At 44.3% G+C, this 27311-nt stretch overlaps 1 protein-coding gene across 11 annotated transcripts in view; it reads left to right on the top strand.

Annotated features, from left to right (window-relative positions):
• The window catches only part of ncor1 (nuclear receptor corepressor 1), a 123253-nt gene extending 103936 nt beyond the window's left edge, over positions 1-19317 (top strand). For 10 of the 11 annotated variants that reach the window (XM_036937450.1, XM_036937449.1, XM_036937448.1 and 7 more), the window contains 10 exons: positions 772-1241; positions 1503-1652; positions 4978-5126; positions 5609-5853; positions 6068-6217; positions 6758-6900; positions 7148-7201; positions 7397-7585; positions 16456-16644; positions 16800-19317. In XM_036937450.1, the coding sequence (XP_036793345.1) occupies positions 772-1241; positions 1503-1652; positions 4978-5126; positions 5609-5853; positions 6068-6217; positions 6758-6900; positions 7148-7201; positions 7397-7585; positions 16456-16644; positions 16800-16996 (1936 nt within the window). In that variant the 3' untranslated portion in view covers positions 16997-19317. The remainder of the gene's footprint in view (positions 1-771; positions 1242-1502; positions 1653-4977; positions 5127-5608; positions 5854-6067; positions 6218-6757; positions 6901-7147; positions 7202-7396; positions 7586-16455; positions 16645-16799) is intronic. The other variant, XM_036937446.1, reaches the window with a different exon arrangement.
• The last annotated feature ends 7994 nt before the right edge of the window (positions 19318-27311 follow it).

Genomic DNA, 27311 nt, shown 5'->3' with positions numbered 1-27311 from the left:
TTATCATCGAAGGAATGAGCATTACACTGAGGCCTGTATTCTGGAGATGGATCGATTTGGAGGCAGAGGGTCCGTCATGGTCTGGGGCGGTGTGTCACAGCATTATCGGACTGAGTTTGTTGTCATCGCAGGCAGTCTCAACGCTGTGCGTTACATAGAAGACATCCTCCTCCCTCATGTGGTACCCTTCCTGCAGGCTCATCCTGACATGATCCTCCAGCATGACAATGCCACCAGCCATACTGGTTCTGTGCGTGATTTCCTGCAAGACAGCAATGTCCGTGTTCTGCCATGGCCAGAGAAGAGCCCGGATCTCAATCCAAATTGAGTACGTCTGGGACCTGTTGAATCGGAGGGTGAGGGCTAGGGTCATTCCCCCCCCCCAGAAATGTCCGGGAACTTGCAGGTGCTTTGGTGGAAGAGTGGGGTAACATCTCACAGCAAGAACTGGCAAATCTGGTGCAGTCCATGAGGAGGAGATGCACTGCCGTACCTACTGCAGCTTGATGGCCACACCAGATACTGACTGTTACTTTTGATACTGACTGTTACCCCCCCCTTTGTTCAGGGACACATTTATTCAATTTCTGTTAGTCACATGTCTGTGGAACTTATTCAGTTTATGTCTGTTGTTGAATCTTATGTCCATACAAATATTTACACATGTAAAGTTTGAAAATAAACGCAGTTGACAGTGAGAGGACGTTTTTTTATTTTTTGCTGAGTTTATATATACATAATATTAACCCTCAACTTCTCTGCCACCTCCAGGCCATCAGCAGCAGCCCAGGCAGGAGCCCGTTACAGCACTGCAGCCGATGCCCTGGCTGCCCTGGTGGACGCTGCCGCATCCGCCCCTCAGATGGACGTCAACAAGGGCAAGGACTCCTCCAAGCACGATCGAGACGACGACATGTCTTCATCATCATCATCATCCTCTGCGGCCAGGCGGCAGCACGAGCAGCAGCAGCAGGAGGCAGACAGGCGCTCCATGCAGTCTCCCTACATGTCTCTGCCAGGGGGGAAACCCCACCCAGGATACGCTGAGGGGTCTGGTGGTCCCCAGGGGGGCAAGGACAAGGGTCCCCCCACCAAGTCACGCATTGAGGAGGAGTTGAGGACCAGAGGAAAGACCACCATCACGGCCGCCAACTTCATCGACGTCATCATCAAGCGTCAGATCGCCTCGGACAAGGACTCACGGGAGAGAGGCTCCCAGAGCTCCGATTCCTCCAGCAGCTGTGAGTCTTCCACATAGAATAAAATACAACAGGGAACAGTGTAGAACATGGACAATATATATAGACAAATAGGATTTGAGCCAGTCCTGTAATACTACTGGCTGGTTGGGTGGACACCTGGATATAGATTTGGTTTGCGTTTTAATTCCCAGCATTTTTAACATGTAAGACTTAATAACATAGCAAATAACAAAAAAATAGAAAATGATCATATATCAGTGAGAGGGTTGTTTTCAAGGTGTGTGTGTCCCTCCCCTGCAGTGTCATCCAGTCGGTATGAGGTCCCCAGTGGAGGAGCCATCGAGGTGATCAGCCCAGCCAACTCTCCAGCCCAGGCCCAGCAGGAGAAGCAGCAGCAGGATGACAGGGAGAGGGCTGACAGGGACAGGGCTGCACAGGCAGCAACACAAGGTAAGAAGAAAGCGTTATACTGTGAGCCATTCAATAATAGGATGTTTTCTCAGTTCTGGTTTGCCTGACACAGATTAAGCTTGCGGAGTTGAGCACAGACTAGTTTTTATTTATTTATTTATTAATTTTTTAATGAACCTCCAACTCGTTCGAGTCGCTATGCGTCGATAATTCAAAAATGTACATTCTTAAACCCTTTACCCTGTATACCTATGTTTGTCCCGTTGCGTGCCTTTCTTTGTTTGCTGAAATCCATACTTTTTAATAAAACGTTAATTCAATACAACCACCGACTGTTACCTTGTTGAGGTTCAATTGGCACATGCACATTCACGCTGAGTTGCCATCTTAGTGCAACAGCAACGAGGAAACAGTCAGTGGTATGTCTCCCGAGAACGACCCTGACGAGACCAGAGCCAGGAACAGATACAGCTCTTGACCAGCCTGTTTAGTAGGGTAAACCGTAGCAAACGTAGAACAAAAACCTGTCTTCTTATGAGGACAAACATGGCTATACAGTTAGGGTTTACGAATGTACATTTTTGAAGTATCGACGCATAGCGAGTCGGAGATTCATTTAAAAAACTCTAGTCTGCACTCAACCTACGGAGGCATTGAGCTGCTTGGCAAATATTAAGCCTGCACCTGGACTATTTATTTATTTTTATTTAACCTTTATTTAACCAGGTAGGCCAGTTGAGAACAAGTTCTCATTTACAACTGCGACCTGACCAAGATAAAGCAAAGCAGTGCGACACAAACAACAACAGTTACACACGGAATAAACAAGCGTACAGTCAATAACACAATCGAAAAAGTCTATATACAGTGTGTGCAAATGCCGTGAAGAGGTAAGGCAATAAATAGGCCATAGTAGCGAAGTAATTACAATTTAGCGAATTAACACTGGAGTGATAGATGTGCAGATGATGTGCAAGTAGAAATACTGGTGTGCAAAAAAGTAAATAAAACAATATGTGGGTGAGGTAGATAGATAGGATGTGCTATTTACAGATGGGCTGTGTGTACAGCTGCAGCGATCGGTAAGAACTACTGAACGTAGCGCGCCAATGTAAAATGAGATTTTTTTTAATATAAAAATGCACTTTATCGAACAAAACATACATGTATTGTGTAACATGAATTCCTATGAGTGTCATCTGATGAAGATCATCAAAGGTTAGTGATTCATTTTATCTCTATTTGTGCTTTTTGTGACTCTCTTTGGCTGGAAAAATGGTTGGGTCATTCTGTGGCTTGGTGGTGACCTAACATAATCGTTTGTGGAGCTTTCGCTGTAAAGCATTTTTGAAATCAGACACTGGCTGGATTAACGAGAATTGTATCTTTAAAATGGTGTAAAATACTTGTATGTTTGAGAAATTTGATATGAGATTTCTGTTGATTTGTATTTGGCGCCCTGCAATTTCATTGGCTGTTGGCGAGGGGTTCCGCTAGCGAAACGGGGTTCCTAGTCCTAGACAGGGTAACACAGTGTCCAAAGAAGGGCCAGATGTATACAGAATGGTGTCGTCTGTGTAGAGGTGGATCAGGGAATCACCTGCAGCAAGAGCGACATCGTTGATATATACAGAGAAAAGAGTCAGCCCGAGAATTGAACCCTGTGGTAACCCCATAGACTGCCAGAGGTCCGGACAACAGGACCTCCGATTTGACACACTGAAACTCTATCTGAGAAGTAGTTGGTGAACCAGGCGAGCCAGTCATTTGAGAAACCAAGGCTATTGAGTCGGCCGATAAGAATACGGTGATTGACAGATTCGAAAGCCTTGGCCAGGTTGATGAAGACGGCTCACAGTACTGTTTTTTATCGATGGCAGTTATGATATTGTTTGGTACCTTGAGTGTGGCTGAGGTGCACCCATGACCAGGCCGGAAACCGGATTGCACAGCGGAGAAGGTACGATGGGATTCGAAATGGTCAGTGATCTGTTTGTTAACTTGGCTTTCGAAGAATTTAGAAAGGCAGGGCAGGATGGCTATAGGTCTGTAACAGTTTGGGTATAGAGTGTCACGCCCTTTGAAGAGGGGGAAGACCGCGGCAGCTTTCCAATCTTTAGGGATCTCGGATGATACGAAAGAGAGGTTGAACAGACTGGTAATAGGGGTTGCAACAATGGCAGCGGATAATTTTAGAAAGAGAGGGTCCAGAATGTCTAGCCCAGCTGATTTATACGGGTCCAGGTTTTGCAGCTCTTTCAGAACATCTGCTATCTGGATTTGGGTGAAGGAGAAGCTGGGGAGGTTTGGGCAAGTAGCTGTGGGGGGTGCAGTGCTGTTGGCCAGGGTTGGGGTAGCCAGGAGGAAAGCATGGCCAGCTGTTGAGAAATGCTTATTGAAATTCTCGATTATCGTGGATTTATCGGTGGTGACAGTGTTTCCTAGCCTCAGTGCAGTGGGCAGCTGGGAGGAGGTGCTCTTATTCTCCATGGACTTTACAGTGTCCCAAAATGTTTTGGAGTTAGAGCTACAAGATGCAAATTTCTGTTTGAAAAAGCTAGCCTTTGCTTTCCTAACTGACTACGTGTATTGGTTCCTGACTTCCCTGAAAAGTTTCTAGTATATAATACTAGTATTAACATAAGGGGGCTGAATAATTTTGCACGCCCAATTTTTCAGTTTTTGATTTGTTAAAAAAGTTTGAAATATCCAATAAATGTCGTTCCACTTCATGATTGTGTCCCACTTGTTGTTGATTCTTCACAAAAGAATACAGTTTTATATCTTTATGTTTGAAGCCTGAAATGTGGCAAAAGGTCGCAAAGTTCAAGGGGGCCGAATACTTTCGCAAGGCACTGTATATATACAAATCGTCCGATTTAATCGCTATCTGCTTTTTTTTGGGGTCCTCCAATAATCGATATCGGTGTTGAAAAATCATAATCGGTCGACCTCTACTATAGATGTAATTTGCGTACTTGAAGTATTCTCTTGAAGGTCTCAAGCTCTCTTTCTCAAGTATTGGTTTCCTTATGGAATGTTTAAGTTACCCAACATGTCCCGAATGACTCCTCAGCCCAGTAACCTTGTAAGCTTAGTACGACAGAGCAGGCGACACCATTCCATTCCCCACAAGCTCCCATCTGGTCACCAGACCACTCAACAAGCTATTTCTGTCAGCTGGAGGCAAACGTATATCAGCTGCCTGTTGACATTCGGGGAGGGTGGAAGAAGGGGTAGGTCTACCCCTCCTTCCACCCTCCCCGATATATCACCCTCTCCTCCATTCCCATATATCACTTCTCTCCGCCATTTCTCTACCCTCCCCAACTCAGTCTGGTAACTGTGTGTTATCCTCACTCAGCAGCTGGCATGCGTTCCTTTGACATGATCCGCTACCGCCAGTCAGCGGAGTCCCAGCAGCCCCCATCTTCCCAGGCTGACGGAGGGTACTCCCAGTCCCAGCAGGTCCCCAAGACCCATCGGGTCATGACCCTGGCTGACCACATCTCGGTAAGACACACTGGTAGCTTTCCACGGTTGCATGCCATGTCATTGCCTGCACAGTCGGGCATCAGATTGCTATATCATATTTTGTGGTTAGCTGATATTAAACACCTATCCAGGCATGAGTTCTGTCAGGCAACTGCTATGTAGTCAGCCTGAAGAAGACCCCAATGACTTGTTCCTTCATAGCCCTTTTTAACTGGGTTCCAAAGGCAAACAATCCATGTACTGTGTAAACAATACAAATGACTTTACCAACAATTAATGTACAGTATGCCTCCTATACCACTATTTGTTGAATGATGATATCTTGAGTGATCCATCGACTGAACTGCAAATGATGATCTCAACAACTCTGACAACAGCCTCTACTAGACAACTGTTTACAACTGATACAAATGTTTAAGAGTAGAGACTGAAAATGGAGGTGTGCCTCCAAATAATAACATCTTCCTGATCTGTGTGTCCTCCTCTTTCTCCTTTTATAGCATATTATCACCCAGGACTTTGCCAGGAACCAGGATCCTCCTCAGTCCTCCACCACCATCTCCTCCTCTGCCACCACCACATTCCAGAGCGCCCAGCTGCCAGTATCTAGCTCGGGCCCCGGGGGCCGTGCCAAGGGCCCCAGCCGCTACAGCCCAGAGAACCAGACCCAGGCCCCATCACACCATCAGAGACCCACGCCCAGCAGAGTGTCTCCTGAGAACGCCCCTGACAAGCCCAGAGCCAGGTACAGTAGCAACACCCACCAGTAGCCCAACACAACCTCTTGACCAAGCCAGCCTGTTTAGTAGGGTAAACCGTAGCTAAACGGTTTGCAATAAGTTCAGGTTGTACCTCCCATGCAAAACATTTTCTCCCTAATCAATATAACCCCGGTGGTGCACCCCTGTCCATTCCATCAAATTCTCACTTTTCCCTCTCTTCCTCTGTCCCTTCCCCAGACCTGGTAAATCCCCTGATCGGGGTGGCAGGGGGGCGGTGGAGAGTTATGAGCCCATCTCCCCTCCCCAGAGCTACCAGGATAAACAACAGGAGGCCAGAGAGCAGCAGCAACAACCCCAGAGACGAGAGGCTGACCAGCCTGAGATGAGGTGTGTAGGACTGGCATATCTTCTTAAGTAGTGGGCGCTCTCGCATTTCTTTATGTTCACCTAACGCACACTTGTCAAACTCATTCTACAGAGGGCCGTGTGTCTGTGGGTTTTCGCTCCTCTCTTGTACTTGATTGATGAATTAAGGTCACTAATTAGTAAGGAACTCCTCTCACCAGGTTGTCTGGGGCTTAATTGAAAAGAAAAAAGAAAAACCGGCAGACACTAGACCCTCCATGGAATGACACCCCTGACCTAATGGAACGTTCAATGATATCACTAGACATATGTATGTTTCGGCCATTAAGTTGACAAACCAAAAAGCATGACAGCGATTTATTTTGTATGTCTACGTGCATTTGTGCGTGTGGATACTGGATACCTTCAGTGCCCATGGACAGAATGTGCCGTGTGGGCAGCTGTGACCTGTTTGTCATGCTAACAGAGTGGAAACTGGGGGGAGGTGCCAGTGGCACGCTAGCCTAATCAGCCCTCTGCTGCCTGACTCTTAACCCCGTGGTGGCCTTTCTCTGGTTACAGGGGCGACTCTCGCTCCCCTGGCAGTGTCAGCTACCTGCCCTCCTTTTTCACCAAGCTGGAGAACACCTCCCCTATGGTGAAATCCAAGAAGCAGGAGATATTTCGTAAGTTAAACTCCTCTGGTGTCGGGGATTCTGATGTAGGTAAGTCACCTCTCTTCTTATCTTCCTTGTAAGAACGTCATTTAAGAAAGCATTCCAAGATAGAAAAAATATAGCATTTGATGGAACTCAATTCACACGGTATTTTATTAATTTAAAGGATATTTTCTATGCATTGCACTCATTTTTCATTTAACAACGGATGACATTGTAATAGGAAGACACTGTAAAACGATTAACTCAGACATTTCGTTTGCTAACTGAACTATGCTATTGTTTCTCCTTTCAGGAAATGCACAACCAGGCACAGAGATCTTCAACTTGCCCGCTGTGACCAGCTCAAGTGAGTATAAACATTTCTAACACCATATACTCATATTCAAACATACTAAAATCATTTAAACCAGCCCAAAAGTTTATGAAATAAATTGAAACAAACATTTTTTTAAATGTTTCTGTTTGAATACCCTAATAAACATGACCGTGGTGGCTGTGCCATGTCTTCCCCCTCGTCCTGTGTGCGTGTTTGGCCCGCCAGGCAGCGTGAACCCCAGGAACCACTCCTTCAGCGACCCGGCCAGTAACCTGGGCCTGGAGGACATCATCCGGAAGGCCCTGATGGGCAACCTGGAAGAAAGGCCAGAGGAGCACCAGGGAGGGCCTCAGCCCAGCTGTAACACCCCCAGCAACGAGGCCCGCCAGGAGGCCAACCCCTCACCTAGCATGGGTCAGTGGCAAACAACCACACGCAGCAGACTGAAACCACTAAACAGGAGTAAACTAAACATTGTAAATACATAATACTTACACACCCTCCTTTTTAACCCTGCCTGTCTCTAAAGATCCATTGGAATAGAGTACTTTGTAGGGTGTCCAATCAAAAAATATTTTGACCAATGGGTAAAATTATGTTAATTGTGTAGATACTCAGAAAACCAATGGTCTCTATCATAATCCGTTCAAAGGTTGAGTTTTTCTTACCCTTTGTAGGATGGCCAATATTAGGGTGACTAAAGCCCTATTCGCACGTGACTGGTATTACTATAGAACGGTGGTTATGTAATTATTACCCCAACATGTCCGTTTTAACAGTGGACGATTCAGACGGGATTCGTTTTACCGAACTGCCCCTGTAATTCTTTATTTTTTCTTCATTCACAATTGACCATTATGACGGATGCCTGGAGGCTCTCCTAGGTGTGAAGATATTTCAAATGTCTTGGAATAGCCGAATGTTATGGCCTTCAGTTCAGAGAAAGTCTAAATAATAATGCATATCAATAAGAACCATGAACTGTTTATTTATTTTATTTCACCTTTATTTAACCAGGTAGGCAAGTTGAGAACAAGTTCTCATTTACAATTGCGACCTGGCCAAGATAAAGCAAAGCAGTTCGACACATACAACGACACAGAGTTAGTTACACATGGAGTAAAACAAACATACAGTCAGTAATACAGTATAAACAAGTCTATATACGATGTGAGCAAATGAGGTGAGATAAGGGAGGTAAAGGCAAAAAGGCCATGGTGGCAAAGTAAATACAATATAGCAAGTAAAACACTGGAATGGTAGATTTGCAATGGGAGAATGTGCAAAGTAGAAATAAAAATAATGGGGTGCAAAGGAGCAAAATAAATACATTAATTAAATACAGTAGGGAAAGAGGTAGTTGTTTGGGCTATGTACAGGTGCAGTAATCTGTGAGCTGCTCTGACAGTTGGTGCTTAAAGCTAGTGAGGGAGATAAGTGTTTCCAGTTTCATAGATTTTTGTAGTTCGTTCCAGTCATTGGCAGCAGAGAACTGGAAGGAGAGGCGGCCAAAGAAATAATTGGTTTTGGGGGTGACTAGAGAGATATACCTGCTGGAGCGTGTGCTACAGGTGGGAGATGCAATGGTGACCAGCGAGCTGAGATAAGGGGGGACTTTACCTAGCAGGGTCTTGTAGATGACATGGAGCCAGTGGGTTTGGCGACGAGTATGAAGCGAGGGCCAGCCAACGAGAGCGTACAGGTCGCAATGGTGGGTAGTATATGGGGCTTTGGTGACAAAACGGATTGCACTGTGATAGACTGCATCCAATTTGTTGAGTAGGGTATTGGAGGCTATTTTGTAAATGACATCGCCAAAGTCGAGGATTGGTAGGATGGTCAGTTTTACAAGGGTATGTTTGGCAGCATGAGTGAAGGATGCTTTGTTGCGAAATAGGAAGCCAATTCTAGATTTTACTTTGGATTGGAGATGTTTGATATGGGTCTGGAAGGAGAGTTTACAGTCTAACCAGACACCTAAGTATTTGTAGTTGTCCACGTATTCTAAGTCAGAGCCGTCCAGAGTAGTAATGTTGGACAGGCGGGTAGGTACAGGTAGCGATCGGTTGAAGAGCGTGCATTTAGTTTTACTTGTATTTAAGAGCAATTGGAGGCCACGGAAGGAGAGTTGTATGGCATTGAAGCTTGCCTGGAGGGTTGTTAACACAGTGTCCAAAGAAGGGCCAGAAGTATACAGAATGGTGTTGTCTGCGTAGAGGTGGATCAGAGACTCACCAGCAGCAAGAGCGACCTCATTGATGTATACAGAGAAGAGAGGACGGTCCAAGAATTGAACCGTGTGGCACCCCCATAGAGACTGCCAGAGGTCCGGACAGCAGACCCTCCGATTTGACACACTGAACTCTATCAGAGAAGTAGTTGGTGAACCAGGCGAGGCAATCATGTCTGCCGATGAGGATGTGGTGATTGACAGAGTCGAAAGCCTTGGCCAGATCAATGAATACGGCTGCACAGTAATGTTTCTTATCGATGGCGGTTAAGATATCATTTAGGACCTTGAGCGTGGCTGAGGTGCACCCATGACCAGCTCTGAAACCAGATTGCATAGCAGAGAAGGTATGGTGAGATTCGAAATGGTCGGTAATCTGTTTGTTGACTTGGCTTTCGAAGACCTTAGAAAGGCATGGTAGGATAGATATAGGTCTGTAGCAGTTTGGGTCAAGAGTGTCACCCCCTTTGAAGAGAGGGATGACCGCAGCTGCTTTCCAATCTTTGGGAATCTCAGACGACACGAAAGAGAGGTTGAACAGGCTAGTAATAGGGGTGGCAACAATTTTGGCAGATAATTTTAGAAAGAAAGGGTCCAGATTGTCTAGCCCGGCTGATTTGTAGGGGTCCAGATTTTGGAGAAGGAGAAATGGGGAAGGCTTGGGCGAGTTGTTGTTGGGGGTGCAGTGCTGTTGACCGGGGTAGGAGTAGCCAGGTGGAAAGCATGGCCAGCCGTAGAAAAATGCTTATTGAAATTCTCAATTATGGTGGATTTATCAGTGGTGACAGTGTTTCCTATCTTCAGTGCAGTGGGGAGGAGGTGTTCTTATTCTCCATGGACTTTACAGTGTCCCAGAACTTTTTTGAGTTAGTGTTGCAGGAAGCAAATTTCTGCTTGAAAAAGCTAGCCTTGGCTTTTCTAACTGCCTGTGTATAATGGTTTCTAGCTTCCCTGAACAGCTGCATATCACGGGGGCTGTTCGATGCTAATGCAGAACGCCATAGGATGTTTTTGTGTTGGTTAAGGGCAGTCAGGTCTGGGGAGAACCAAGGGCTATATCTGTTCCTGGTTCTAAATTTCTTGAATGGGGCATGTTTATTTAAGATGGTGTTACGCACGCCTCTATGAAGAGGGAACGCAACACCCTGCTACAACTAAACTCCCTGTGAAGTGAAAAAGGTATGGACTGTAGGTGCGAGTAAGGATGACAACAGGCAGAATGTGGTACCGTTTTACAAGGACTTTATTCCTGTACACGGTAATATGGGGAAAAGGGGCTGGATGGAACCAAAGCAAAGAAAGTAAATCTCAAAGCCCCCCTCTCCTATCTTACCTGCCTACCCACTACTTACCTAATTTAGCACCACCTGGTGCCCTAACCAAAATACAGGGGGTGGTCCGCCCAGGTCTTACCTAGTGTGCCTAGACAGTGAATATACTACGGGTATATGTATGCCCGCGGGCCTCTTGCCTAAGCACTCCCAAGGTGCCTTCCCCTTCTCCCCTGGGAACAAATGAAACAAAATATTAAACAATTTTACAAACAAACTAAGAAACAGAGGACATCAAATAACCATCATATCTAATGTTGATGAAGTTCGCCCCTCATCATGAGCTGTGAGCTCTGAGCAACAAACTCACAGAACATACCCACTCTCAGCAATGAACTCCCAGCAAAATCAACCTCTAGCAAAAACTCTATCACAAACAATCGCTCTGCAATGACCTCAGCAAAATCTCTCTCAGCAATCCCTACCTCCAAATCTCTCTTGCAAAATCTCTCTCAGCAATCCCTACCTCAAATCTCTCTCTCCTGAACAGAACACTGGCTTTTATATAGCTTCAGATTGAATGGGTAATTGGAGACAGCTGTGTCTTGACGAGGGGGCGGGGTCAGCTCTCCAATTAGCCCTTGAGTCAACCAATCAGCTGCTTGAGGATTTCAGGAAGCCATTTCCTGAAATAAACACATGCACAAACACAAACTACAACACATAAACTGGGGAACGTAACACGCCCACCACAAAAATTGCGAACCTAGTTTTGCAATAACCTAAGCCATCGCTTCCCCAGTTAGTAAACCCGTGATAGAGCGTCAGCAACCACATTCATCGAGCCCTTCACATAAGCTACCTGGGTGTAGGAGATAAGATATGCTCCTTCAAAACTTTAAGCGGACCCCGTGGGGTGTGTCCAAACACAAGGTCAGCAGGGCTGAACCCTAAGGACTCTTGTATCGTTTCCCTTATAGCAAATAGGACAAAGGGCACCCCCTCATCCCAATCAGTACTGGTATCCATACAATACTTGCGTAGCATTGCCTTCAGCGTCTGATGCCAGCGTTCTAGAGCCCCTTGACTCTCTGGATGATACGGACTAGAGACCTGATGGGAAATACACAATGTCTTTAACACATTTGAAAACAGTTTAGACATGAAGTTGGATCCCTGATCATTTTGGATTACTTTAGGGAGTCCAAACGTAGAGAAGAACTTCACTAGTGCCTTCACCACAGTCTTAGCCGTTATAGAACGGAGAGGAATAGCCTCTGGGTATCGAGTAGCACTGCACATTATTGTTAGTAGGAACTGGTTACCTGACCTGGTTTTCGGCAATGGACCTACACAATCAATTATCACTCTTTCAAACGGTTCCCCCACCACAGGAATCGGGCAGAGTGGCGCTCGTGGAACTGTTTGATTCACTTTCCCAGTGAGTTGACATATGTGACATGTTTTACAAAATTGGACCACGTCAGACTTCAAACCTGGCCAGAAGAAATGACGAAGGACCCGGTTATAAGTCTTTGTGATCCCCAAGTGTCCAGACCACGCCTGGTCATGGGCGAGTGACAGCACCTGCTGTCGAAACGGTGTAGGAACAACCACTTGACACACTTCACTCCAGTCATTAAGTGTCATGAGATGCCCATTTACGCATCAAAACTCCTGCTTCCATAAAGTAGGCGGTCTCTCTAGTTTTAGCTTCCTCAATGGAAATTACCGAAGCAAAACACTTGCGAAGACTGGTGTCTTCTTTTTGACATTCAATCACCTTCTCTGGGGTGACAGACAAAATAATGTCATGTAATTGGGGCACAATTTCATTTTCCCCTGCCTTAGTTTTTACGGGGGTAAAAACTGTCGGCATTGCAGAAGGCATACTCGGGGCATTGTCTTCTACCTCAACATTCTCAAAAATAGAACTTGCCAAATCCACCACATCTCCTAGCTTGCGAGATTGTGCCCTCGTTAACACACAAGCAGGAAAAACGTGGAAATGCTTGAACCAATTTCTCTTAGGAAGGCATTTTTTTTTAAATATCCAGGCATCCTCTACTGACGGGATGAGATCAATATCCTTCCAGGATACCCCGGCCAGGTCGATTAGAAAGGCCTGCTCGCTGAAGTGTTTCAGGGAGCGTTTTACAGTGATGAGTGGAGGTCGTTTGACCGCTGACCCATTACGGATGCAGGCAATGAGGCAGTGATCGCTGAGATCTTGGTTGAAAACAGCAGAGGTGTATTTAGAGGGCAAGTTGGTTAGGATGATATCTATGAGGGTGCCCGTGTTTAAGGCTTTGGGGAGGTACCTGGTAGGTGGTCTATAGCAGGCGGCAACGGTGAGAGACTTGTTTTTAGAGAGGTGGATTTTTAAAAGTAGAAGTTCAAATTGTTTGGGTACAGATCTGGATAGTAGGACAGAACTCTGCAGGCTATCTTTGCAGTAGATTGCAACACCGCCCCCTTTGGCAGTTCTATCTTATCTGAAAATGTTGTAGTTTGGAATTAAAATGTCTGAATTTTTGGTGGTCTTCCTAAGCCAGGATTCAGACACAGCTAGAACATCCGGGTTGGCAGTGTGTGCTAAAGCAGTGAATAGAACAAACTTAGGGAGGAGGCTTCTAATGTTAACATGCATGAAACCAAGGCTATTACGGTTACAGAAGTCTTCAAAAGAGAGCGCCTGGGGAATAGGAGTGGAGCTAGGCACTGCAGGGCCTGGATTCACCTCTACATCGCCAGAGGAACAGAGTAGGAGTAGAATAAGGGTGCGGCTAAAAGCAATAAGAATTGGTCGTTTAGAACGTCTGGAACAGAGAGTAAAAGGAGGTTTCTGGGGGCGATAAAATAGCATCAAGGTATAATGTACAGACAAAGGTAAGGTAGGATGTGAATACATTGGAGGTAAACCTAGGTATTGAGTGATGAAGAGAGAGATATTGTCTCTAGACTAGAAACATCATTGAAACCAGGAGATGTCACTGCATGTGTGGGTGGTGGAACTAATAGGTTGGATAAGGTATAATGAGCAGGACTAGAGGCTCTACAGTGAAATAAGCCAATAAACACTAACCAGAACAGCAATGGACAAGGCATATTGACATTAAGGAGAGGCATGCTCAGTCGAGTGATCAAAAGGGTCCAGTGAGTGGAGAGGTTGGTTGGGGGTCACGGCGATTTAGACAGCTAAATCGGTAGCAAGCTAGCATAGGAGCAAGCTAGCATAGGATGGAGGTCTGTTATTAGCCAACTCTTGCGTTCCGTCAGTAGATCAGTGGGTTTCCGTGTTGTAGAGGGGATTAATCCAAATCACACAACAACAACAAAAATAAAAAACAATAGATATAGTTATAGAGGCCCAAGAAGAAAAATAAATAAATAAAAATAAAATAAAAATTGTCCGATTGTCTATTCAGATAGCAGCCGATAAGATAGCAAACGGCTAGCAGGCCGCAGATGGGCGCCCAGGCAACGTTGCGCCGGAGGAGCCAGCCGGACAATTCCCTCGGGTAGACAACGTCGGCAGTCCAGCTGTGAAGGCCCGGTGGGGCTCCGCGTAGGCAGCAAAACGGGTCCGGATAGGTGACTGCAGCCCAGGAGTGATTGATGGAACTCTTCAGCTGGCTAGCTCCGGAACAATTGATGTTAGCTCCGGAATCGACGAAAGCCGATAATCACACGGATAGCAGCTAGCTAGCTGTGAGATCCAGGTATGGATGTCCAGAGCCAGCGGCCGAAATCCAGGGACATGGAGAGAAAAATTGGTCCGGTATGTTCCGTTCCGAGCCGTGCTGCGCTGCACCGCGCCGTACAAAACTGGCGATAGATTCTCGAGCCAAAGGACAGCGATGACCACAAACCGTGGTTAGCTGAGTACTAACGATTAGCCAGTAAATAAGCTAACTAGCTTCTGAACCAGCTTCAGAGTAGCTTCTGGACCAGCTTCTGGCTAGCTCCCGGCTAGCTTCTGGCTAATTTCTGGCTAGCCTCTCGGAGGATTACAGATCTGAGGTAAATAATACTTTTTTATATAAATATAAATTGGTGAAGCGGATTGCAGGAGAGTGTTCTGAAGATGAGTTTTTGGAAAATTAAAAATGTATGTGAAAAAAAAGTTGTAAATATATATATATACGGGACACGACAGGACGAGGACAAAAATACGTCTGAACTGCTATGCCATCTTGGGAAGAATGTGTAAACCGTAACCTACGCAGATATTTAATTACCTGACGTATTTGGCAATTTATTAATTCATTAGTACAATTGTGTCCACTTCATCTTTTAAAAGAGAAGTAAGACACTAGGAAAGTTGATATAGGACAAAACAGATCATTTGTATGCTACGTGCATAGCACTTTGTTTTAAGCATCAATTTGTTCCCATGTTCTAACCCAAACTGGGTGCAGCACCTGTTAAACTCAGTAATATCCCTCAAAACACAGGGATGGCGATTAGCACGGGATATGCATTATCAGAGGACCTTTGGAGTTTGCCGAAAAACAGTAGGTTTTTAGGGCCCGGATAATAACCTTCCTGACAAGTGAAAATTACTGACATGGCAGATTTGGACAGGATAGGGCTTAAATCAATGGAGGCCAGAGGAAAAAAGTAAAAAATCTGGAAAATAGTATTTGCGTCAGCTAGCCTGGATGCTGTGCGAGAATTAAGGCAAACTGACAGGCTCAAGTCTTTCTTCTCAAATCCAGAGGGCATAAAACAAGAGGTATGATCGATTGAGACATGACAATATATATATATATATATATATATATATATATATATATATATATATATATATATATATATATATACAATTTAAAAGATTTAGTATACGCTTTTCATTAATATGAAAATCGTATTTTTTAAAGATCTCTCAGAAAAACAAGCGTATCTCTGAATTGTCAACAGAGCGTACCGTAAGCTTTTTATTTTCAAATAATTTTACATTTAATTCAGCTCGTTATGTTAATTGAGAGTTTTTGCAACCTGGGGAAACAACTTTTGCAGAAAACCATCAAAAGTCGCTGCAAGAAGCAGCACCGCTTTATCAACAGAGCTCGGTGGCTATTGTCGGATGTGTTAGGTTACTGTTCATAATATGTTCGAGAAAGACGCCACCGAACAATTCAGAACATGAATAATCTGGCGGCAGGGTAGCCTAGTGGTTAGAGCATTGGGCTAGTAACCGAAATGTTGCAAGTTCGAATCCCCCAGCTGGCAAGGTACAAATCTGTCGTTCTGCCCCTGAACAAGGCAGTGTTCTTAGGCTGTCATTGAAAATAAGAATTTGTTCTTAACTGACTTGCCTAGTTAAATAAAGGTTTTAAAAAATCATATCTGTCTTGGTAAAAATGTATTTTATAACAGAAGGAAGTGAATTTATCGCGAAAGCAGACTTTCACCCACTCTGGGCAGAAAAAACCCTATACTTTGACATTTTGAGATTTGGAACAAGCTCTCCAGAATAGACCCATCTCACACTAACACCCACAAACTTACACACACCCACCACCTATGCTGCTGCCATACGCATTATTATTTATCCTGCTACCAGTCACTTTCTTCTAATCCCTGCCTACATGTACATATCTACCTCAAATACACCAGTATCCCTGCACATTGTAATGGCGGTACTGGCACTGACCCTGTAAATGGCTTCCTCTTTTAGTTATACTATTTTGATGTTGAATACTGCACTGTTGAGTAGGGCTTGCAAGTTAAGCATTTCACTGTATTTGTGCAAATAAAACTTATTGCTAACACAACAGGCAAGCAGAAACTGCAGAGCAAAGCCAACAGCCGGAAGTCCAAGTCGCCCAACCCAGGTCAGGCATACGCAGCAGCAGCCCAGGCAGCAGGAGGGGAGCGGCCCTCATCAGTCTCCTCCGTCCACTCAGAGGGAGACTACCACCAGCAGGCCACGGGCTGGGCCTGGGAGGACCGGCCCTCGTCCACAGGTAAGACACAAGACACGTTTAAACTCTGGGTCTCTGTCTATTTGTCTGTGTACACAATACCACATTATTAACAGCCACATGGGATTTCAGAAATCAGGATTTTCTAAATAAGAAAAATCCCTCTAAAGACTATCCTGTCTCGCATCTCTCTCCAGGCTCTATGCAGTTCCCCTATAACCCCCTGACCATGCGCATGCTGAGCAGCACGCCCCCCACCTCAATGGCCTCCCCCTCCATGCAGGCCCAGCAGCCCCCACCAGGAGGCCTTCTGGGTTCCCAGCAGCAGCGGGTGTGGGAGCGGGAGCCCCTACTGTCGGAGCAGTATGAGACTTTGTCAGACAGCGATGACTGAGCCCTGCCACTAGAGCCCTACCTGCCCCTCATCCCACCCCAGAGGAAGGGCAGGCCTCTCAGTACAGGCCTGCCTGCCCACCCCCTCCCCCCCAACACTCACTGGTGCTGAATGAGTGTGGGGAGAACAGAGGGTGTGGGGGTGTCCTTTTTGGTGCAACACCGCCCTCTGACTGCCAGCAGTAAGAAAGGCAGCGAGTGACTTCTGACAGGCTTTAATCTTCAGGATAGACTGACTCCCTTTATGTTCAGAAGCTTTGGCAGACAGCCTGTCAGGACAGAGGAAGCCTGGGTGGAGGATATGATGAAAGATAAAGAACTTGGAATGTATAAATATGAAAAAACAACACAAAATACACATTTCTTTGGAGGGAAATTGTTTGATTTTTGGAAAGATGCTTTTGTCTATAAGAAAAATCATTGTATGTAAATAGAGTAACTTTCTGCTGGTTTTTTTCTTCACTTGATTATTCTTATTTTAATGTTGATTTTAAATGGATCCACTTTGTTTTTGAATGAATTGGGGAGGAGCAGGGTTTAATCTTGAATATCAGTCTGTCCCTCCCTGTCCATCTCTTACCCCCCAACACAGTGAAGCTGAGAGACAGAGGTCCCCTATCCACCTGCCCACCAAGCACCACCAAAGCCTGAACATTGTTGACATATGTGAATGAAACAAACACACACGTTAACATTTTAATTGTGCGTTTGTAATTTGATGCCTGTCTTTGCAACACTGTGGAGAAAGATGATGCATGGATGTAACAATATTTCTGCTGATCTAGAACTTAAAGAAAGCTTTTGTCAGTCACTGCACCATTGAGAAAAACAAAACCAATATCTTTGGAACAAGTTGAGAACACTGGTGTAGGAGCAAGCAGAAAGGTGAAAGAAGACTAATAAGCTTGATGTTGTTCCTTCTCCGCGTGACTACTTTACTTCTGGGCCCCCATGTTGATCTGAACTCTGTCAATGAGCCAATTGTGTTTGGATTAAGCTGACCACAAACAAGGTGGGTGTACTGTATGGCACACAGTCTGACCCGTAGCTGTCTCTCTAGGGTTTCCAACCAGTGCAGAATGTTCTACTTACAGTACTCTGCAACCCACGTTGTCATGGTAACTAAAGTACGTCAGGAACCTTCGCCCAAGATTCGCCCATGCCTTGTGGCTGGAGAAAAAGAAGGCAGCTTTAAAATAATTTTCTCAGAGAAATATTTTGGTGTTTTTTGTTTATTTGTTTTGATTCCGTAGTCCCCATCTTTTTTTTTTATACTGTCCTGACAGTAAACTGATCTGTGTGATTTGTCTTTTATGTTTTTAGACAAAAAAAAATACAAAACTAACCAAACATAAAGAATGGTCTGCACCATTGTTGCACTTTTTGCTTTGTAACCTTTGACAACAAAAGCATACTGTTGTATAACTTATTCAAGCTCCTGCAGAGGATTGTACTGAGATGTGCTTTGACTTTGCCCATAATTAATGGAAACCTGGATGTTTATGACCGAGTTCCTGTCTTTTGTAGCTGGTACATGGTTTTGTAGTGTGACACATGCAATTGTTTTACTTTTGTGTATGGTACAGTCAAGTTGTTAAGGAAGAGTTGCTTTTTTGCAGTCATGGTGACTATTCAAGTCCATTGCCTCTTAATCTATTCTCTATGAATATCCAAGATAAATCAACCGTTTTGTCAAAAGACTAGGTCAACATTAATAATGACAGTAATGTTCCATTGCAAGACCCTTTTTCGGATATGTGAAAGCATACCATGTTTTTTGGTTCTCTCAGCTTCTGCTTCGCTTAAATAATCCCAATCTGCTCTAAACCGGATATTTCCTTGTTTTTTTCCGTTTCATTTTGCTTTTGAATTGTTTAAAGTCCTAAAGCTGATGTTCAGATTTTTATTTTCAACATCAATTTTATTCATCCTATTTTTGATGGGATGTCAAGTGTTTACAACGGCAATGAGAAAAAGGTTACGAAACTTGAATCTTAAAAGATACATCGAAATGAAGCCGGAAAAGACTAAGTGCAACTTTTCAGCTGTGTCTTTGTCCAAAATAGCACCTTATTCCCTATATAGTGCACTTCTTTTGACCAGAGCCGGTGCACTATATATGGAATAGGTTGCCATTTCGGAGGCACCAAATCTGTCAAACATCGTGGTAACTTTTTTATGTTTAAAAATTTGAGACTTGAAAACCCGTGTATCCCATGATGTTGAAATGCAATGTTTGTATCGCACAATGTCTCTTAGTAGTCTATTACAAGAGTTCAGACCAATCAATAAAGTGGATCAGTTCTCCACCTCTGAAATGGGGATCTTTTGTTTCTTTCTCGGATTGGTCATTGGTTTACAGGTTCTGAGACCTCTATCATGAAGTCTAGGTCAAGAGGATAATAGCTTCATCAATATAATGCAATGCTCATCTATAATGACTCACAGTACAACCAAAAACAATCAACTTTGTTTTATTTGGTATGCCGAAAGAACGCTCAACGGAACAGCCTTTCCACATTCCGGCTGAAGACCAACAGACTGTAAATCAGGCCAAATGTGTAGCATTCTTTTGGCTGGAACGTGGGATCTCTGGAATGCGGTACACCTGAAAGACAAGACAACCTTTTTTTTTTTTTTGAGGGTCTGACACACGGGTGTGTCTTGGTGGTGGAAAGGAAACACCCATATCAAACCACACCTCCAAGACAACTTGTTTGTTTCAATCATGGCTTCTAGCATATCTTTTGAGGAGGCTAAAACAAGGCTAAATCAGTAAGTTAAACCCTACTTTCAACCAGATGTCTGGGCCCCTCCGTTGTCCTCAACATTCTACATCAGCCAAAAGATGAAGCAGGTTTCTTTGGGTCAGGTAGGACTTCAGTACTGAATTGGTGAGAAGTAAGGTATTCTTCTGTTGTCATGACTTCAAGGCTAACAGTTAAAGATGACAAGTAGCAAGCCCTTTCATAGTTATATAGCCTGCTCATTCCAAGAACAGAGATGTCATCAATTTAAGAGATTGTTGTGTCTTTGGTGGTGGTGAGGTAGCGCTGGTCACTACACAGCGTTGAGAAATACGTTTATGCAGAGATGGATATTAGTCTGTCCCATATTTGTAGTTTGGTTTGGCCAGTTGAGACCGCAATGTATAGGCTGTTTACTTCAATGTCTAGTCTTGTGTCTACATATGACTTGACATGGAACAAGAGCACACACATCTTGGCCTGCACCTCTCTAACTTGGAAAATAGGAACTATATCGCTTAAAGCAGTCCGGTGAATGTTCTCTGCGGATAACACCAGGTTTCCAATAATTATTTTCAATAACTTACCTTGTATTTTCTCCACACGGTCTAGATTTTTGGGTTGAAAGGGGACCTGTAGGGTTTGAAATCAGATCCAGGATCATGCAGATCTTTGTAACCTATGAGAAGAGAATACATTTGTCTATCCACAAACCGTTGTGGACAAATATATTGGCACCCTTGCACTTTTCTTAATAATTAAATAATTCCCTAGTTCTTCTAAAATAAGTTGAACACCTCATTGGATTTTTCAACATTGCAGAACGAATTTTATTTTTGTAAACTTAAGTTTACAAAAATGAACACCCTGGAGCTAAACACAGCAAAAAAAGAAACGTCCCTTTTTCAGGACGCTGTCTTTCAAAGATAATTTGTAAAAATCCAAATAACTTCACAGATCTTCCTTGTAGATGGTTTAAACACTGTTTTCCATGCTTGTTCAATGAACCATAAACAATTAATGAGCATGCACCTGTGGAACGGTCGTTAAGACACTAACAGTTTACAGACGGTAGGAAATTAAGGTCACAGTTATGAAACCTTAGGACAATAAAGAGGCCTTTCTACTGACTGAAAAACACAAAAATAAAGATGCCCGGGGTCCCTGCTCATCTGCGTGAAAGTGCTTTAGGCATGCTGCAAGGAGGCATGAGAACTGCAGATGTGGCCAGGGAAATAAATTGCAATGTCCGTACTGTGAGACGCCTAAGACAGCACTACAGGGAGACCGGATGAACAGCTGATCAGCCTCACAGTGGCAAACCACGTGTAACAACACCTGCACAGGATCGGTACATCCGAACATCACACCTGCGGGACAGGTACAGGATGGAAACAACAACTGCTCGAGTTACACCAGGAACACACAATTCCTCCATCAGTGCTCAGACTGTCTGCAATAGGCTGAGAGAGGCTGGACTGAGGGCTTGTAGGCCTGTTGTAAGGCAGGTTCTCACCAGACATCACCGGCAACAACGTCACCTATGGGCACAAACCCACCGTCGCTGGACCAGACAGGACTGGCAAAAAGTGCTCTTCACTGACGAGTCGCGGTTTTGTCTCACCAGATGTGATGGTCGGATTCGCGTTTATCGTCGAAGGAATGAGCGTTACACCGAGGCCTGTAATCTGGAGCAGGATCGATTTGGAGGTGGAGGGTCACAGCATCATCGGATTGAGCTTGTTGTCATTGCAGGCAACGCTGTGCATTACAGGGAAGACATCCTCCTCTCTCATGTGGTACCCTTCCTGCAGGCTCATCCTGACATGACCCTCCAGCATGACAATGCCACCAGCCATACTGCTCGTTCTGTGCTTGATTTTCTGCAAGACAGGAATGTCAGTGTTCTGCCATGGCCAGCGAAGAGCCCAGATCTCAATCCCATTGAGCACGTCTGGGACCTGTTGGATGGGAGGGTGAGGGATAGGGCCATTCCCCCCAGAAATGTCCAGGAACATGCAGGTGCCTTGGTGGAAGAGTGGGGTAACATCTCACAGCAAGAACTGGCAAATCTGGTGCAGTCCATGAGGAGGAGATGCACTGCAGTATTTAATGCAGCTGGTGGCCACACCAGATACTGACTGTTACTTTTGACCGCCCCTTTGTTCAGGGACACATTATTCAATTTCTGTTAGTCACATGTCTGTGGAACTTATTCAGTTTATGTCTGTTGTTGAATCTTGTTATGTTCATACAAATATTTACACATGTTAAACTTCTTATGGCTGGGCCTCCCGGGTGGCGCAGTGGTTAAAGGCTGTAGAGTCCCATCAGAGTCCCTGGGTTCGCGCCCAGGCTCTGTCGTAACCGGCCGCGACCGGGAGGTCCATGGGGCGACGCACAATTGGCCTAGCGTCGTCCGGGTTAGGGAGGGATTGGTCGGTAGGGATCTCCTTGCCTCATCGCGCACCAGCGACTCCTGTGGCGGGCCGGGCGCAGTGCGCGCTAGCCAAGGTTGCCAGGTGCACGGTGTAGCCTCCGACACATTGGTGTGGCTGGCTTCCGGGTTGGACACGCGCTGTGTTAAGAAGCAGTGTAAACAAATCCAAAACTCACGAGGCGCATTCACTAGTTGCAGACGAAAAGTCCAAAGTTCCGTTACAGTCCGTAGCGTAAATTTTCAATAATGTTCCAACCGGAGAATTCCTTTGTCTTCAGAAAAGCAATGAGCTAACTCTCACATGAACGAGCATCACGAGCTTGTGGCAATCTGCCAGACCACTGACTCAAAGAGTTCTCCTTTACAGTAGAAGCCTCAAACAAGCTTCTAAAGACTGTTGACATCTAGTGGAAGCCTTAGGAAGTGCAACATGACCAGAGAGACAAAGTAGAATCTAAATTCAACGGCTCAGACACAAGAGGTATGTGGCAGGGTCTACAGTCAATCACGGATTACAAAAAGAAAACCAGCCCCGTCACAGACCAGGATGTCTTGCTCCCAGGCAGACTAAATAACGTTTTTTGCCTGCTTTGAGGACAATACAGTGCCACTGACACGGCCCGCAACCAAAATATGCGGACTCTCCTTCACTGCAGCTGACGTGAGGAAAACATTTAAACGTGTCAACCCTCGCAAGGCTGCAGGCCCAGACGGCATCCCCAGCCGCGCCCTCAGAGCATGCGCAGACCAGCTGGCTGATGTGTTTACATATTCAATCAATCCCTATCCCAGTCTGTTGTTCCCACATGCTTCAAGAGGGCCACCATTGTTCCTGTTCCCAAGAAAGCTAAGGTAACTGAGCTAAACGACTACCGCCCCGTAGCACTCACTTCCGTCATCATGAAGTGCTTTGAGAGACTAGTCAAGGACCATATCACCTCCACCCTACCTGACACCCTAGACCCACTCCAATTTGCTTACCGCCCAAATAGGTCCACAGACGATGCAATCTCAACCACACTGCACACTGCCCTAACCCATCTGGACAAGAGGAATACCTATGTGAGAATGCTGTTCATCGACTACAGCTCGGCATTCAACACCATAGTACCCTCCAAGCTCATCATCAAGCTCGAGACCCTGGGTCTCGACCCCGCCCTGTGCAACTGGGTACTGGACTTCCTGACGGGCCGCCCCCAGGTGGTGAGGGTAGGCAACAACATCTCCACCCCGCTGATCCTCAACACTGGGGCCCCACAAGGGTGCGTTCTGAGCCCTCTCCTGTACTCCCTGTTCACCCATGACTGCGTGGCCACGCACGCCTCCAACTCAATCATCAAGTTTGCGGACGACACAACAGTGGTAGGCTTGATTACCAACAACGACGAGACGGCCTACAGGGAGGAGGTGAGGGCCCTCGGAGTGTGGTGTCAGGAAAATAACCTCACACTCAACGTCAACAAAACCAGGACACCTACACCACCTGATGTCACAGGAAGGCCATAAAGATCATCAAGGACAACAACCACCCGAGCCACTGCCTGTTCACCCCGCTATCATCCAGAAGGCGAGGTCAGTACAGGTGCATCAAAGCTGGGACCGAGAGACTGAAAAACAGCTTCTATCTCAAGGCCATCAGACTGTTAAACAGCCACCACTAACATTGAGTGGCTGCTGCCAACACACTGACTCAACTCCAGCCACTTTAATAATGGGAATTGATGGGAAATGATGTAAAATATATCACTAGACACTTTAAACAATGCTACCTAATATAATGTTTACATCCCCTACATTATTCATCTCATATGTATACGTATATACTGTACTCTATATCATCTACTGCATCTTTATGTAATACATGTATCACTAGCCACTTTAACTATGCCACTTTGTTTACATACTCATCTCATATACTGCACTCAATAACATCTACTGTATCTTGCCTATGCCGCTCTGTACCATCACTCATTCATATATCTTTATGTACATATTCTTTATCCCCTTACACTTGTGTCTATAAGGTAGTAGTTTTGGAATTGTTAGCTAGATTACTTGTTGGTTATTACTGCATTGCCGGAACTAGAAGCACAAGCATTTCGCTACACTCGCATTAACATCTGCTAACCATGTGTATGTGACAAATAAAATTTGATTTGATGACCAATATCCCACTGTATCTTCAATAGGGAATGAGTTGAAAAATGACCAACCTCAGATTTCCCACTTCCTGGTTGGATTTTTTCTCAGATTTTTGCCTCCCATATGTGTTCTGTTATACTCACAGATATCATTCAAACAGTTTTAGAAACTTCGGAGTGTTTTCTATCCCAATGTACTAATACTATGCATATATTAGCAACTGGGACTGAGTAACAGACAGTTTACTCTGGGCACTTTATTCATCCAAGCTACTCAATACGGCCCCCAGCCATAAGAAGTTAAGTCTGCTGAAAATAAACGCAGTTGACGTTTCTTTTTTGCTGAGTTTAGTACTTGGTTGTACAGCCTTTGGCCAAGATAACTGCCAAGAAATGCTTCTTGAAGTTGTAGCCATCAATGAGCTTTCTACTGGCAATTTGGCCCAGTCTTCAACAGCAATACTCTAATTATTTAATGTTAGAAATGCCCTTCACCAACTGCTGTTTTCAGCTCTTGTCATTTCTTGATTATAATGTGTTTAATTTATTTGTGTACATGTTTGACATTTATCTGCATGGTTAGGACCATAAGCTTTTCGCTGCACCTGCTATAACATCTGCTAAACTGTGTATGCGACCAATAAACTTGGATTTGATTTAGGTTATGGATGTGATTAAGATCTAGCCCAGATTCACAAAACACTTCTTACGCAAAAACTTAGGAAGCTTCTTAATTAAGAAAAATATGAAGTTCATAAGATAGTTCGTAATTGCAGTTCCTCAACAATATAAGATTTAATGATTTTCTTACAAAGATTTTAGAGTTCGGCAATCGTTTTAGCTAGCTATCTAGCTAGCAATGGCAATCATGTTAGCATATGTTCTAAAACATGTTCTTGGGTTTGTGAGTGAATTAAATTGTTCAATTGCTTGCATGAGCTTTTTTCTCACTACCCTTAGTTTAAGACAAGGGTTTAGCTATCATGGAATTAAGAACATTTCCAATAACTTTATTTTCAAGAATCTAATTTCTTCTTAACTTTTTGCTTAAGGAGAAACAAGATACAGTGCCAGAACATTTCCAATAACCTTTTTGAGAACTAGCAACTTTGCTTAAATGTCTTCTTAAATCTATAGTTAATGAAAAAATGGCAGTTAAGAATACATTTCTTCTTTAAGAAGGTTTTGTGAATCTGGGCCCTGGACTCTTCTCTGGCCACTCCAGAACAGAATTTCTTCTTGAACCATTCCAAGGTGCTTTTGATCTGTTTGGGGTTGAATGTCCTGATTGAACACCCACAACCTCAAACAGAGAGACAGTTTTTGGACACTTGGTTGAACATTGCACTGCAAAACAGTTTGATAATCTGCTGATTGGGCTCTTTGCTGGGCCTTCCAGCAGGACAATGATGCCAAAAAGCACCCAGGAATGGTTCAAGAAGAGATGCTGGACTGTTCTGGAGTGGCCAGCTAAGAGTCCAGATCTGAATCAAATCCAAAACCTATAGTGAAATCTGAAAACAGCAGTCGGTGGAGGGCACCCATCAAAGATGAAAGAATTAGAACATTTTGCTGCTGAAAAGTGGGCCAAATTGCCAGTAGAAAGGTGCAGCAAGCTCATTGATGGTTACAATAAGCATTTGTCTGCAGTTATCTTGGCCAAAGGGTTTGCAACCAAGTACTCGCTCTGGGCTGCCAATAATTGTATCTTTATTTTCTCAATTTAAACTGTAAACAAAAGTTTACAAAACTAAAATTGGTTTTGCAATGTTGTAGTGCTCCAGTTCTCCCTGTCAAAATAAGCAACAGAAGACTTAGAAAGCATATCAACTCCTGTAGAAATGGCACTATGATTATTGTGAGTAACCTAATTTATGTTCCTTTAACTCTGCCTTCAAGGGAGTTTATACAAACTGTCATATCCTACCATTCTGATAGATTGGAAAACGTGGTTATAACATTAATAATTTGGTTGTTATTCCATTGGTTACCTCGAGGCAGATGCTCGAGGGGCAGAGTGGCCCACACTCATTGAATATGGCGCTCATAAATGTCAGAGCAATCTCAAGTAAAACCTTTCTTGTGAATGATCTTATTACTGAGCGCAAAGTTGATTGCATGTTTCTCACTAAAACATGGCTGTCATCAGACTGTAGTGCCGTTCTTTTTTAAGCCACCCCCCGGACTACAGCTTTTCCCACTCTATTCAGAAAAGAGAATAAGCATGGGGGGAGAGTGTCTATTTTTACTAATGCTCTCAGCTGTAAGGACATTTCGTATGGCAACTTTGGGTCTTTTGAGCATCATGCTATACTGTTTAAATGTCATCCACCAGTGCTGGCCATAACCCTGTAAAGGCCACCAAAGCACTGACCCACTTTCTTTACTGATTTATCTGAACTATTGTCCTTGAGAACTATGATAAAATCATTGTGTTGGCCGATTTTAATATTCATGTTGACAAAGAGACGGACTCCAAGGCCATTGAATTGATGAATATTTTGAGCTCTATGGACTTTATCCAACATGTTACTAGGCCCACCCATAACCACATCCATAGTCTAGACCTAGTTATTAAAGGGTCTTTCTATTGACATATCGTCTATTGTTGATGTTGCTTTATCTGATCACCACTGTGTATTTTTTACTACCTTGTTGCCCATAGCACATACTGAATGCATTATTAAGAAATGCTATCTCACCTCTGAAGTTGCTACAGGTTTTATTGAGTGTATGAACAATATTCCGCCACATATTCTACCTTCCTGTGATGATTTAGTTGATAACTTTAATAGCAAATTAAGGGCAACCGTTGTTGCCATAGCTCCAGTAAAGTTGAAAAAGGCCACATCCAAATGGAGAGCATGTTATATGAGTGAGGAAACTAATCATTTAAAGAGAAATAGCAGAAAGGCAGACCTGATGAGAAGTTTGAAGATATGTGCCCTAGCCTAACACCTAAATACTAACGCCTAAATAGTTATTTCC

Source organism: Oncorhynchus mykiss, chromosome 12 (assembly GCF_013265735.2).
Source record: "Oncorhynchus mykiss isolate Arlee chromosome 12, USDA_OmykA_1.1, whole genome shotgun sequence".
Taxonomy (NCBI): Eukaryota; Metazoa; Chordata; class Actinopteri; order Salmoniformes; family Salmonidae; genus Oncorhynchus; species Oncorhynchus mykiss.
This window is presented reverse-complemented; position numbering and strand designations above follow the sequence as displayed.